At 35.0% G+C, this 16374-nt stretch overlaps 1 protein-coding gene across 1 annotated transcript in view; it reads right to left on the minus strand.

Annotated features, from left to right (window-relative positions):
- Positions 1–16374, minus strand: part of BIRC6 (baculoviral IAP repeat containing 6) — a 238594-nt gene that overhangs the window by 113505 nt on the left and 108715 nt on the right. Inside the window, exons 38-45 of the mRNA XM_060168808.1 lie at positions 15452–15585; positions 14654–14807; positions 12079–12195; positions 10302–10456; positions 9243–9369; positions 6750–6860; positions 5153–5286; positions 1053–1180 (exon numbers count right to left, since the gene is read on the minus strand). Of these exons, the coding sequence (XP_060024791.1) occupies positions 1053–1180; positions 5153–5286; positions 6750–6860; positions 9243–9369; positions 10302–10456; positions 12079–12195; positions 14654–14807; positions 15452–15585 (1060 nt within the window). The remainder of the gene's footprint in view (positions 1–1052; positions 1181–5152; positions 5287–6749; positions 6861–9242; positions 9370–10301; positions 10457–12078; positions 12196–14653; positions 14808–15451; positions 15586–16374) is intronic.

The raw sequence follows: 16374 nt of genomic DNA on the forward strand, positions 1-16374 counted from the left end.
ACAACCACATTAGTGTTTTAAAATAGTCATAAAGGAGGAAGAAAACAAATGAGGATAGTACTATAAAATTTTCTGCAGCTATGAAAACATACGCCATATAAATTTTTTGCGTTAATTTTTATACTGGTTTCAGGCATTTTGCTACTGATCTATGAAAAATAACTATTATTATGAATAAATTTATTAATTTTATAACTATTATAAATCATACCTTTTTCTGATTTCTAATATTTTCGAACTAATTTTTAAAGAGTGATATAATCTACAAGTGATCTTAATCATTTTCTAACATAAATTTTTAAAAAATTCACTGGCACTTCCACAATGAAATTAAATAATAAATATAGCAAACAGCACCTTTAATTTCTTCCTGATATTAATGGGAAGTTTGAAAATAATCAAACATACTAGACTTTGGTTTGTTCATAATGTTTTTTGTAACTTTAAGATGATACTGTTTCTATTTCGTTAAAAGTTTTATCAGAAAGTAATGTTGGATTTTATGAAATGCCTTAAACTATGACGAAAATGACTCATTAATATGATATATGATATCGAAGCATTCATGCATTTTAAGAATCAACCCATCACGGTCACAGTTTATTCTTTTTAACCTATTGCCTGACTTTGGTAATCAATTTATTTAGGATTTCTGTATGAGATTAGTATTTAATTTTCTTTTTTAAGATATCTTTTTTGGGTTTTATCAAATATAGGTTTCAAATAAAATTGCTGGTAGCTTTAATTCTCTACCTGTATTCTAGAATAATTTAAACAGCTTCAAGTAAATTCCACCTAGAAGGTTTATACTTCCTAACCTATGAACCCGTTATTCCTTTCACAATAGAAGGAGTTCAGGATCTGGGAGAGCCGTAATGAAAAGAAGTGAAAACAACTGGGAAACATACCAATAAACCTTTCCCTCTTAATTCCTAATATCGTCCTGCTTATCTGTTCCCAGATAAACTCCCAACAAATGCTAAGGGAAAATTAATTTGGAGGATTACCTATTGCTTCTATATCAGGAATATATGTAACACCTTGACATTTACCTTTCTGTTGAAAGTATATGAATTAGCTTGAGCAAAAATTCACTGAATATCTGAGGACATGTTGAAGAAAGATGCACTTGTAATCGGGTAAGAAATTCTTGCATAGCTTGCGTAGCTGTTGGACCAACCTGAAGAGAAATGAAATTCTGTTGACAACTGCTTACTGATCCCATCTACAGAATTATTCATTTAAAAAGTATCATCTGTATGCCTTCTTTGGAGAAATGTCTACTTAGGTCTTCTGCCCATTTTTGGATTGGGTTGTCTGTTTTTGTGATATTGAGCTGCATGAGCTGCTTGTATATTTTGGAGATTAATCTTTTGTCAACCTAAATGTCCATCAACAGATGAATGGATAAAGAAGATGTGGCACCTATATACAATGGAATATTACTCAGCCATAAAAAGGAACGAAACTGAGTTATTTGTAGTGAGGTGGATGGACCTAGAATCTGTCATACAGAGTAAAGTAAGTCAGAAAGAGAAAAACAAATACCGTATGCTAACGCACATATAAGGAATTTAAAAAAGCGGTTCTGGGGCTTCCCTGGTGGCACAGTGGTTGAGAGTCCGCCTGCCGATGCGGGGGACACGGGTTCGTGCCCCAGACCGGGAAGATCCCACATGCCGCGGAGCGGCTGGGCCCGTGAGCCATGGCTGCTGAGCCTGTGCGTGCGGAGCCTGTGCTCCGCAACGGAAGGGGCCAAAACAGTGAGAGGCCCGCGTACCGCAAAAAAAAAAAAAAAAAAAAAAAGCAGTTCTGATGAACCTAGTGGCAGGGCAGGAATAAAGACGCAGACGTAGAGAACAGAGTTAAGGGCACGGCGCGGGAAGGGGAAGCTGGGATGAAGTGAGAGAGTAGCACTGACATATATACACTACCAAATGTAAAAAGGACGGCTAGTGGGAAGCTGCTGCATAGCACAAGGAGATCAACTCAATGCTTTGTGGTGACCTAGAGGGATGGGATAGGGAGGGAGGATAGGGTCAAGAGGGAGGGGATATTGGGATATAAGTATACATATAGCTGATTCACTTTGTTGTATAGCAGAAACTAACACAATATTGTATAAAGATGTGGAAAAAAAAATTCTCTTTCCCTGTAGAGAAAAAAAAATAAAAAAGCATCAAACGTTAAGTCAAGAGCCATACGGGTGAAACTTTTCATTTGAAGAACAAAAATATTAACAGTGATAGCAGGAAACCAATTAAGCTTTTAGATCTTGATATACTTATTTTAAATCGAAAATTATAGCTTCTATTGTCAATATTTTTTTTCATTATGGTTTAGAATAACTTATGTTACTTTTATTTGATTCAATACAGAAAAAGACTCACCTGAATTACACAAGCATATCTTTATAATGCTTTCAAAAGCACAAAGAACTTATGTACTGATTTTCACAATCTTCTTAATTATCCCATTTCAAAACAAAAGAACTCAGACTCACGTTAAGTGATTCACAAAAGGTCATGCTTCTAATGACTAGCAGAGCAAATACTAAAGTGAATTGGGGAAAAAACCCTACAAAAAACCCCTTAAAGCTAAAAACGAACCTGTATCTATTTGTAAAAACAATGCTTTCCCAAACTTCTATCTCTTCAATGAAAAAAAAATGATAGTGAGAACCACACCAAGTACCCTGAAGTATGTTTTGGAATGTTATGATCATAAAACCCTAGAGGAGTTTTGGAAAAAACAAAATGCAATGTAATTCTCCAAACCATTTTAAAGTTAACAATTTCTAACACTGAGTATAAAAATCATAACATTCATAACCAAACTACAAAACCAAAGTATCTGAGGAAAGCTTGACCTTCAGTAACTTTTACTTTGCCTTTAAAAAAAAAAAGAGAGGAAGAAACACTACTTTATACAGCGGCATGTTCCCTGACACCTAGGCTCTATCACTAACTAGTTGTATAATTGTGGGCAATGCAGATAATGCATGTTTACTCATATGTAAAATAAAGAAGCTGGAATTAGTGATTTCAGGAATCTTCACATTCCAAATTCATGCAATCTTTATGTGTAATAATCACTTGATAACATGCCTCTACCCCCATCAAAACTCTGGCCCAATCTAATTACAAGTAGTTTGTTCCTTCTCATTTTTTTCCTTGTCTTGTTTATTTTATGATGATCTACAAAAATCAAGTCTATTCAGTATGAGAGTACTGACTAAATGTATCCAACAGAACTTAAGCTCCAAGAAAGGCAGAGACTCGGACAGGGTAACTACTTAAATCCCTAGCACCTAGAACAGCACCTAGACCTAGCACATAGATAAGCACATAGCTAAGAAAGAAAAGATGACAACCTTGCAAGATAATCTTGAATAACGTCCATTGGAAAGATGCTATGAACACTAAATATATTTTATGTGAAAAGAAATATAATGAAGGAAAGACATTTTTTAAAGCAGTACAATATAACAAAAGCTAAACTGATATAAAAGAAATCTCTGGTTAGACTAAAAATGTTTATAAGCTCTGATATATCTTCTTTTTCTGAATTAACAAAAGCAATATTTTTTTTCATTTCAGTTTTGAGATATAATTGACATACAGGACTGCATAAGTTTAAAGTATACAGCATAATGATTTGACTTAAATACATCATGAAACGATTACCACAGTAAGTTTAGAGAACAGCCATCGTCTCATATAGATACAAAATAAAAGAAAAAAATTTTTTTTCTTTATGATGAGAAGTCTCAAGATTTACTCTCTCTACAAGTTTTTGCCTTCTGGCTACCTTCATCCAATTCCCCCAACCCCTGCCTCTGGTAATCACGAATCTGATCTCTTTTTCTATGAGTTTGTGTCTTTTTGTTTTGTTTTGTTTGCGGTATGCGGGCCTCTCACTGTTGTGGCCTCTCCTGTTACAGGCTCTGGATGCGCAGGCTCAGCGGCCATGGCATATGGGATCTCCCAGACCGGGGCATGAACCTGTGTCCCCTGCATCGGCAGGTGGACTCTCAACCACTGCGCCACAAGGGAAGCCCTGTTTGTTTTTGAAGTAAAATTCACCTACAATGCTATATTTGTTCTTGGTGTACAACACAATGATTTGATATTTCTATACATTTCAAAATGCTCACCATAATAAGACTAGTTACCATCTGTCATCAAAAAGATATTGCATTATTATTGACTATACGCCCCACACAGTACACTTTATACTGGTGATTCATTTATTTTGTACCTGGAAATGTGTACCTCTCAATTTCCCTCACCCTCCTTCCCCCACCCCCATCCCCCATCCCCCATTCTGGCAACCAGCTGTTTGCTCCCTGTATCTAGGACTCAATTTCAGTTTTCTTATGTTTCTTCATTTGCTTTGTTTTCTAGATTCTACATATAAGAGAACTCATATAGCATCTGTCTTTCTCTGTTTTCACGTATCGTAATACCTTTAGGTCCATTGATGTCATCTTTTTGTTTTTTGTTAAATAAAATACTTAATAGCATAAAAGAATTAAGTTAGGTGACCTGTCAATCTTGATAATAGAGGTCATTTAACATAACACGTTTTTTTTTTTTTTTGCTGTACATGGGCCTCTCACTGTTGTGGCCTCTCCCATTGCGGAGCACAGGCTCCGGACGCACAGGCTCAGCGGCCATGGCTCACGGGCCCAGTCGCTCCGCGGCATGTGGGATCTTCCCGGACCGGGACACGAACCTGTGTCCTGCATTGGCAGGCAGACTCTCAACCACTGCGCCACCAGGGAAGCCCATAACACATTATTTTAAAAAATTTTTAAATTCCCCAATTTTTTAAATGCTTCCCTAACATTAAGGTTAATATCTGTTTAGAATGTTTCTCAAATTATATAAAATTAACACCAAAAATATATCGCTACATTAAAAAATCCAGTAAAATTCCAAGAGAAAACTTACTACCTGCTATAATTCAGTTTCAGCATAGCTATTATTATATGTAATTCAAAACATTTTATTACATTGATACATAAAAGGCCATCATTTAATGCTTTAGCAATGAAAATTTTATGTATTTAACTGCACTTAAAATTTCCTTTACAAATAAGTTTACTGTATAATCTGGGCCTATCACTGGCTTTCAGAAGTCACATTACCTGTGGACTGTGTTGATTTGTTCCATGTGGACTGGTGCCAGAAAGAAATTTCACTAAAACATGAATCAGGTTTGGATCTGAAACCAGCAGATGGGCAGTACTCTCCTGAGTTCCAATGGCAGTACTGGAACCAGCTATAAAACATTAAAAAAAAAAAAAAGTCCCCAACGAAAGGACCCCGAAACAATGGAAATGCAGTATTTAAAACATCTTTTAATTTCAAAGGAAACTCACATATTCCTGGGAGTTACTAAAAGGATCTGAATCTCTACTGCACTGACTGAGCCTCATTCTCTATTTTCATCTGCCATAAATCTCCTGCCTCTCTCCTAGTTTGGCTGTGAAAAATACCTAGTTTAATGTGCATCTTATTCAGTATACAGTCAAGTGGAAAAGAAATAACTAAATGCTTACTGTCCTTTTGGTGAGCCTATTCTTAGTAATTATTTCCCCCTTCCAGAAATAAAGATCTATTTTTCAGGTAAATTTTAACACAGCCTTCTAAGATAAACTGAAGCAAAACCTATTCATTTTTGCATGTCAGCTACATAAAGGTTGTATACTGTTAACTGATACACAGACAATGCACAAGTTTTCTGAAGTGAATAAAATATCCTTGAGTCAAATCTATCTTCAGTATCACATAGGGATGTTTTCAATCCCATATTTGGAAAATATTATATTCCAAATGAAAAATGAAGTAGCATTTTGATTCTCAGCAATGATTTTAATTAATACCTTTATCAATGTGACGCTGCTTTCTAGTCAATGAAATTAAGCCCAAAGAGAATGGGGATGAAATCCACCCACCTGCTGTCATAACCTACAGATGGAATGAAGATTTCAATTCACAAATGGCTACTCCTTGCTCTCTAATATGAACTTGGATACCTACTTCCCAACAACCTAAGAATGTCAGATAAAATCTAGACCTAAATGTAAAAGTAAAACCAGTAAGCAGTACAGAAGATAATGTATGAGAGTATCTTTGTGACTTTGAGATACAGAAAGCCACAGAAAGCACTAAAAGTTCCTTTCTTAAAAGGTTCAGAAATTAATTTTACTATCTTAATTGGGAAATAAAGGAGTGGGGTGAAGAAAGTAGGAAACTAACAGGACTTTAGAATCTGAGAAGCAGCGATTAGGTTCAGTGAATGTAGGTTTTAGATGTGAAAAGCATACACCGAGGAACCTAGTCATATACGTTCATGAATATTATAATGAATAAATCATTTTTAACTGCTAAGTTACTTTAAAAAGAATAAATAACCAACACAAGACATAGACTAACATTAAATACTTGACTTTGTACTCTAAGAGTAATCAATTTTTAAAAACTAGTAAAAGTTTTTAGAAGGTAAAAATATAATTTGATCTTGTAACTGTAGATAGATGAGAGTATATAATCAAAGTAAAGAAGCACAAAGGGCAAGATACATTAAGAACAACAACAAAAAGAACAAATTCAGAAGAGACATATTCAAATAAAGAATTTTCACAACTATATCACTTCTTGAAAAAATCTTTTTTAAGAATCTCATAGCAAGAATAATAAAGTATATGTCAGAGATTTAAAGGAATAAATATTTGGACTTACGATTAAGCTGCATGTTTGTCATGAGTGTTAGACTATGAAGAACAAGGCACCATGTCCGGAGCAAAGTATTGGGATACCACGCTAACACCGTGAGAAAGCTAGTTATTGATGCTATGTGGAAAAGAGAAAGGGGAAATTTTAATTCAGAAAAAGCAAATGTTTACTAAGAATTAAAACAAAAAGAATAAATTTTAAAACATGACATTATTTTTTTAAATCAATTCACTACCTTGTGTCCTCAAAACATATAAATAGAAGTTCCCCATTAAACATAACTAAAGTATTAGAGAGTCAATAACATTTTATATCTAAGGTTAAAGCTCATCCCATGACAAATAAAATAACATGTCATCACTATACATTTGTTGTCCTTTCCAAACTACAGGCATTTCTACTGTAACACAATTTGTGTTTTACTAAAAATCCTCACATTCTGCAAAGCCAAAAATTGAAAATAATAGGGCATATTGGAAAGACAGGGATGGGGTTGACCGTTCAAAACCAATGTAACTTCACAAAAAAAGCACAAACTAAAACAATAACTAAGTCACCTGCAAGGCCTAAATAAGAAGCACATGTGGCAGGTGGAGAAGCCAAAAGTTATTAAAAATAAACAAACATAATACAGTGCCCAGTTTTTGCCCTTAAAACACTGTGTAGAATGGCTGATTCCAGATCTCAGGCAGGAAATATAGTTTGGAACACCTATGATATTAAAATCTAACAAAGATATAGTTGTGTATTTCACAAAAAACAAAACCAAAAGAATCTAATGAAGCATCATCTTACTGACCACAAACAGCATAATTTCAGCATCAATAAACATAATGATTGTAACAGAAACGTAAGAAATATTTTAAAATCACGAACTTGTACAGATATTTACTAAGGAAACTAAGTGGTCATGATTATAGACTACTTGTGAACCAATTAATTTTTAAATTTAATTTTAAAATACAGAAAATTTCTAGCATTTTTCCTGGCTCTATATAAAAACTGTATCTCCAAAGGGTGACATGATAGCACATGAAAGGAAGTTTCTCTTTATGGAAGTATTTCAGTTAATAAAAAAGGAATAACAAAATTAGACTATCTTCATTTCAAAACTTCCTGTGAACTGCTACTAATTCTAGGCATTAATCATTAGTGTCTATTAACAACATAAAAAAAAGACAACCTATGAAACTGCCTTAAAAAAAAAAACCTCTGGGCTTCCCTGGTGGCACAGTGGTTGAGAGTCCGCCTGCCAATGCAGGGGACACGGGTTCGTGCCCCGGTCCAGGAAGATCCCACATGCCGCGGAGCAGCTGGACCCGTGAGCCATGGCTGCTGAGCCTGCGCGTCCAGGGCCTGTGCTCCGCAACGGGAGAGGTCACAAGAGTGAGAGGCCCGCGTACCACAAAAAAAAAAAACAAAAAAACCCAAAAAACTCAAATCAGATTAAGCTCCATGTCTAATTACCAATTTATAGAAAGTAGAGAGGACATCATAGAGATACAATCACTAAAAATTGGGACCTAGGGAATCTTGAAAGACAAACAACAAACAACTAAACTTTGCAAGGGGATTTAAAAAAAAAAGACAGATTAGAGGAATTAAGAAACATAATTAATTAAAATGTGTAGACTCCATATAGAATCTATTTCAAATATACAAAAAAACTTCTGTAATAGTTTAGACAATTGGAAATTTGAATACTCACAAAATACCTGATGACAGTAAGAAATAATTACTTTTTTTACCCTTCTATTCACTCTTGTTTATGCTTAATGTTTCTCACAATAAAAAAGTTTTAAAAACTGATGGGAGTAAAATTTATAATAATAATCATTAATACAGTGAAACAGAAGGAAACCTAATAATTAAAGTAGGGCCAGCTCTTGCTGAGAGAATGCAGATGTTAAGTAGGACCGTAAGCCAGTGTGGCTGTCACTAAGGCTGACAGGCCATGTGAAGGCCATGCATGATGCACATCTCTAGAGAGAAAGCATCAGGAATAAATGATTTTTACTGTTCTTTAAAAAGATTCCTATAGCCCAAGCTGAAAGCTAGTTCTATTCCTATTGAAGGATATTATTCAAGTCTCACTATTCCCACATTCCTGCATTTGCCAAGAAAAAAAATGAAAGAACACAATTTCTACAAAAAATTGACATCCTTCTCCAATTTACAAATTCCCTAGAGGTATTTCACATTTTTAAAAAAGACCAGTTGCAAAAGAACAGCCTATGAACAAGACAATACTTTAAGGAACTACAATGTAAAGACAAACAGAACATTGTAGATTTTATGTCTGTGTTATACACAGATATAATACAGACCAGAGAATAAGTTTTCTGTTCTCTTTCCTGCAAATTATTAAGTCAGTATTTTAAATATGTTTTTTTCACTACAACATTACAATTCTAATGACAAAGATTAGGTGTTAACCTAATCAATACCTTTTTAGATTGTTTATGCTACGTTAATAACTTTCCTTCTAATAAATCTTACCTTGATTTAATGAAATGACAGGTATTCGATTAGCATTATATAAAAAAATGTCTGCTCCATTTTCTTTGTTTCCAGACGAACTAGAATTCAGACTCAATGTGAGCCACAACTGGAGAAGTGATTCCAACTGAAAAAGAATGTAAATTGACAGAAAGAAAATGTACCTATTAGGAAATACCATTTAAGCAAAAATCTCATGTATGAATCCTTATGATTATGAGTAAATAATTTTTCTGTTAAATACTTCTTCTGGGGACTTCCCTGGTGGTCCAGTGGTGAAGAACCCACCTTACAATGCAGGGGACACGTGTTCGATCCCTGGTCAGGGAACTAAGATCCCACATGCCATGGGGCAACTAAGCCCACGCGCCACAACTACTGAGCTTGCGTGCCTCAACTAGAGAGCCTGCATGCTGCAAACTACAGAGCCCACTTGTTCTGGAACCCGCTCGCCACAACTACAGAGCCCATGCACCCTGGAGCCTGCGTGTCACAACTAGAGAGAGAAAACCCTTATGCCACAACTAGAGAGAAGCCCGTGCGCTGCAATGAAGAGCCCGCATGCCACAACAAAAGACCCTGCATGCCTCAGCTAAGATCCTGCGTGCCACAACTAAGACCCAACACAGCCAAAAATAAATTAAATAAATAAATAATAAAAATAAATGTTAAAGAAAAATACTTCTTCTGGTTACTTTCAATTCAGTTCACAAGCAAACACATCTTAAAATTCTAGATCAAATGAAATTTAACTGAATTAAAATTTATAATTTACCTAATATAAATGTTTTACTAAATTAAAAGACGTGATTCAAGTCTTTAAATGCAGGTGTGTGTATAATATGTAGTTGGAACAAAAGCAGTAAGCTTAAAATCATAAAAGTTATAAATAACCTATCACTGAGGAGCTGGGTTAATCAAAGTATCTCCAACATTTTTTCATCTGAGTATGACAAAGAAATCATCCCTGTCTGGTTGAGACTGATCTGCCCGTTTATTTTCATCTTTTCTAGGCTGGCAATAATGTCTAAAAATACACAATTTCTCCTGAAGTCATACCTGAACGTGATGGACTTGAAGCATGGAAAAAAGTTTGTTGAAACAAACATTTAACATTGGGACAGATGATAACTGTATAATGAGCTGGCTGGATTGGTTTGCTGCTTGTAAACCCCCTAGAAGCGAATCATCTGTTCCAGTGGGAGACTGTGATACTGAAAATTAAACACAGTTATGATTTTATACACAAAGTATCAGGAGAAATGTTAACTAGTTATTAATATGTACAGGTAAGTCAAGGTATGTTTTTTTAAAAATTAAAATTGCATTCTTTAAAATGGTTCAGCATTGTATTATTTGAAAACCTGTTTTTACAACATTACTTGAAAGTTCAAAAGATAATCACCACAAAGAGAAGCTCCCAAATTCATAGGACTTGTCCACAAAGGGAGAAGAACCTTACTCTCTATAAATTTTTATTTTCAATTTTTTCCTAATTAATAAGAGGGAGGAGAAAAGGGAAAGAAAAAAGAATCCTGCCTATTTCTTGAGAAGGTAGTTTTAGAATAACCTAGACTCTAATCCATTGATTCTCAACCTTGATAGCACATTAAAATTGCCTGGGAAGTGTTCAAAAATTCTGATGCCAGGATACACATACCAAACTAACTGAGTATATATTCATGGGGAGCAGAGAAATAAAGGGATGTTAAGAGAGTTTTTCATATATTTAGAAAGTTTTATATTAAAAGGAGAACACAGTTCTGCACAGGAAAATAATCAAAAGATAGAATATATCGAGAAACAGAACACTAGACAAATCTTCTCTTTTTCTCCTTTTTTATATACTTCCTAAGGCAAGAAATACAGAATGCAAACCAAAAGAATTCAATTTAACATAGGAAGATCTAAAAATCCAAATTTCTCTATTGAAATGGGTTGGGAACTTTACTTCATAGGAGAAGGACATGATGTGCTTCCTAGGTTCTAACTAGTATCTCTACAGCTTTACTCACCACCATTACCCACCATGTTTTTATTTTTCTTGGCCTAAGAAAAATAAAAATATCACCATCACGTCAGCACAGCTCCTATGTTAAGATAGACAGGCTGCTATCTAACTATACTCACCTGACTGAAGGGGATCTACCCAAGCCTAGAACAACATCAACAGTCAGCAAACCATGTCCTAACGGCCAAATCTGACAGGCCACCAGATTCCATAACACGGTTTCTTTAATAACCATGCCTATTCATTTAGGTATATATTGTCTACAGCTGCTTTCCTGCTACAAAGTCAGAGTAGACCTGCAACACACCCTGTATAGCCCCAGAAAGCCTAAAATATTTACTATCCAGTCATTTACTACAAAAAGTTTTTCTTCTTTTGCTGTAAATAATTAGGTAGTAAATCCTCTCAATTCTGTAGTTCAATCAGGCCCATTTGGCTATCTTCATTATCTAAGTCTTCCATCTTGGTCTTAAAGGAAGATAAAGATGTTACTATTAAGAAACCCATTTTATCATAAATTTGGATATAATGCAACGAACTCCCAGGCAGCTAGCTATGCAGGCTCCCCCAGGAATTTCATTAACCGCACACCACCACCATAACAAAAAAATGACTCAGGTTTTTGGACTGAACTTATGAGCACTACATGGAGGTAATTTGTTCCCCCTCTGCTCTCCTGATTCATTAATCCTTTGTCTTATTTCTCAACTTCCTACTAACTTAGCAAGGGAGAATTTAAAAATCCATCTTTACTGAGTGCACCTGAAAATAATCAGGAGATGAACTGTTCATGGTAATTCTCTAAGAATGGTGACTTTTACTCACAGGTAGGAGATGTATTTGTTAATGCCTGTAAAATGGAATCTGCTTCTAGGGTTGACATCATTTTCAACATAAGTTCTGCTTGTTGTTCAAGTCCAACTTCTAGACGAGCATCTAGGGCTACAGAAAGCAATTAAAAGAAAAAACAAAACCTATTTGATAATTATTATTCACGTCCTACTTCCTACAATAAAATGTTGACATCTGAACCCAAAACAGGGTGAGTAGTGTATCTTCACATCAGAACAACCTGGCATGGGGTATCAGAGTTACAGCAGGTAACAACATCTGTGCAAAGGAGGCTAGAGATGGGAGAGTAGATATATAAAGAGAGGTAGATCAAGTAAGTGAAGTAATGATAATGGAAGCAAATAAATTAAGAATAATGAGAATCAGGTACCTCACTATCAGAGAAAAGAGAAATATGGAAAAGGAAAAAACTAATATGAAGCTTATGGAGTAGATTACTGTTAGATTAACTGATATATCAATGTGGACTCATGGCATTCTAGACGGATAGACAGACAAATATAGAAATAAATATAAACACAAATGTGTGTACACACTCCCTAGATTTATCCATCAAGAGAGAGTGTGGAACAGCCAAAAATTAACAGCAAGTCTATCTAGCACTCAAATCTTGAATTCTTAATCACATTTCTCCACTAAAAGGTTCTGAAATACCATTTTCATTCATGAAGTGGCTAACTCCCAGTCTGGTGAAGGGAAAGTAAATGATGAGCCTGGGGCATTTTGTTATGCCAGGAAACAGGGAAGCGTTCAAAGAAATATGAAGACATTTCAAAAAGACAGAGACCAGATTAAAGGAGATACCATGTGTCAAATCAGGGACATTTCGAACATCAAAATAAATAATGACAACACTGCGAATGTACTTAATGCCACAGAATTGTGCACTTAAAAATGGCTAAAATGGGTCTTCTCTGGTGGTGCAGTGGTTGAGGTTCCACCTGCCAATGCAGGGGACACGGGTTCATGCCCCGGTCCGAGAGGATCCCACATGCCGCGGAGCGGCTGGGCCCGTGAGCCACAACCGCTGAGCCTGCGCGTCCGAGCCTGTGCTCCACAACGGGAGAGGCCACAACAGTGAGAGGCCCGCATACCGCAAAAAAAAAAAAAAAAAAAAAAGGCTAAAATGGAAAATTTTATGATCTCTTGAATTTACCTCAATAAAAACAAGAAAATAATGATAACAAATTATAACCCACTGAATAAAATAGGAAACCACTGGTCTATTCAAAACTAAGTGAATAAAATAATAACTTTTTAAAAAAAGAATAGATTCCAAGTATTATTCTGCCACTCCAACCCATCAAAACTTTCTTACAAAAGGGAAAAGAATAACTTTTCACTGGAAAATATTGGTAGACATCTCCTTTATCAAGTAATTAAACTTAATGCCACCAGCAGTGGTCTAAATTAAAATCATGAGCCATCTAATAGGATGCAGTAAGAAAACCTGAGCAGTACACTTTCTTGATATTTATGCCAAAAACACATGACCACAATCTAATTGTGAGGAAACAGCATACAAACCCAAACTGAGGGGCATTCTACTGAACAAGTGTCCTATAATCATCAAAAGCACCAAGGTCATGAAAGTTACCTCTGACAAAGTGTGGCAGACTGAATAAGACTAAAGAGATATGATAACTACGGTTGATGCTTGAACGACACAGTTTGAGCCACATGAGTCCACTTATACATGGACTTTTTTCAACAAATATGTACGCACCATCCATAGTTGGTTGAATGCATGGATGCAAAACCTTGGAGACGGAGGGCCAACTGTAAAGTTATACACAGACTTCCAACTGTGTGGGAGTGGGCCCCCCACCCCCACCTTATTCAAGGGTCAACAGTAAATGCAACACACAATTTTGTACTGGATCATTCTGCATAAAGGGCATAATTTAGACATAACTGCTGAAACCTGAATGGGGTCTTAAAGTTACTAATGTTAATTTCCTGATTTTGATGGAATGTGCTTCCTGATGTGTTTATGTAGAAGAAATGTTCTGCTTTGTAAAACAAACAAAATAAAACAAAAAAACATCAGATTACCAACTTACTCCCAAATGGGTCAGGATAACAAATGTTCTCTGTATTAACTTGCAACTTTTCAGTAAATGTATGATTGTTTCAAAATTTAAGAAAAGATTTTATTTTTAAAAAAAGTTATATACTCTATGTGACTAGAAGAGTGCAAAAATAATACTCAACGTGATTTCATTCTGTTTATAAATAAAATATAAATTTATTATTAACAATAAAAATATAAGGAAGCACAATTAATTAAAACCACCAGCAAACCCACACAACTCACAAATATATTTTGCAAAGTGTTATTCTGAGAAACAAAAAATAGACCATAAATAGAAGCTCTTCTAAACTGACTGACACACAGCTCTGAATGACAGTCACTCTCACGGCACCCCTGCAATAATAAACCCTCTCAGCAAACACTCAGGATCAAATTCTCAGGAGACAAAGAATACATAAATTGAGGACTTGTTTTAAGAATAGCTTATGCCTTAAAATATGAACACACACTTACCCTGAGACACTGAAACACTAACTGTCTGTGATCCATTCTTCTCTGTATTTGCTGGTGGCTTTGCTACAGGAATTCCAAGACCTCCTATGTATGGGTTGTAATTGTAGGTGCCATAATCAGCACCCCAATAGTCATACCATGTACTGCTTATTGGCTTAAAAGAATAGGAAAAAACTGTGGTTTATTTTTGCCTCTTCACGAAGAGTGACATATTATTTACATTACCTAAAGTCAAACAGGGCTACAAAATAAACGTTCTCCTTACCCTTTAAATTTCTAAAACATAATCTTAATGATTAAAGGAATGGTTCATAATATTCTCTCCATTTTATCCCAAAATCTAAAAAAACCTTATTTGTTAGACTCTGAGAGGTAATTAACATCTTTAATAAAATCTCTTACACACAAAATGAACCAAAATAAAGTATTAGGGAGGTATCTCCTTTAGAAAAAGTAGCAGCTAACGAAGAAGGAGATTCTGCAATAAACCCAACTTGGATAAGTTTAAATGCTGCTTGAAATGTCAACAGTCCATAACCATACCTCCCATGCTTATTAGTGGTTCTTATTATCATATAAGATAATGTTAGTGGCTATATTAATAAAATGATGTAAGTCCTCCGTATACTATTCCACTAGTTCTATAAAAAATCTACTATAGTACCTAGAGGAATTTAATTTTGAGTAAGCTAAATAATGGGTTATATTAGGTGTATACTTTCGTCTTTTAAGTAATTAATAAACCAGAAGTATAAGATGAAAGGTTTTAATTGCAAAGAATACTCTACTATATCGTACCTTAAAAACTTTGGCTGCAAGAGGATCCTTTTCCAAATCAATATCTAAAGGATCAATGTCAACTTCCATTAGATCCTGAAGTAGCTCAAGATCAATTTCTTTATCTTTTTCCAAAGAGGAAAGAGGAGGTGCACCTTCAAATAATTGAAAGTGATTTTTTTTGGTGGAGTACATAACATAAAATTTAACCATTTTATTGCTTTTAATTACAGAAAAAGTTAATTTACTTATACATAATATATATTTCTACTGATACAAAAATCTCTAAATTTTTATACCTGACAATTAAGCGTAAGTATGCAAAAATATCACCCTATAACACAAAATTAAGAACACCAGTGCAATAATATGTGACTTCCTAGGGGAAAAGACCATATGATTAATCCTTGTTGAATCAAGTTACATAAACTTTGTTGTTAAAAATAATCATTAACCATTTCTAGAATGAACAATGTTATTCGTTTTATTGCCTCAATATGTAATTCATTATATTACATCCAGTAGTTAAGGAAATAATACCAGGTATTACAGTGAAAAGCAAAGATTTCAGTTTTAAGACTGCTATTCACCTCATTTTTCTATCATGAATTGGAAATGATTTTGCTCTCAGATGACTCCAAATTTTTAACTAGCCTTTTATGCCTTACAACTCTTATCTTCCTTCCCTTCCCACCCTCTATTATTCAACATATATTTATAGAATGCCAAGAAAATACTAGCCTGTATTAGGGTCTGAGTATATAAAGATTAATAAAACAAATGTCCACCCTCCAACAAATTAACAGAGGTTCAGAGGTGAGGGTACACTACAGAAATTAAACCAACTACAACGTAATAGGTGCTATCAGAGACAATCTAGAATGTAGGCAGCGCTGTAGGCAGCACCGACGGCAGTCTCCAGCATTGCTGGTGGTAATGGAAAA

This window comes from Lagenorhynchus albirostris, chromosome 13 (assembly GCF_949774975.1).
Source record: "Lagenorhynchus albirostris chromosome 13, mLagAlb1.1, whole genome shotgun sequence".
NCBI lineage: Eukaryota > Metazoa > Chordata > Mammalia > Artiodactyla > Delphinidae > Lagenorhynchus > Lagenorhynchus albirostris.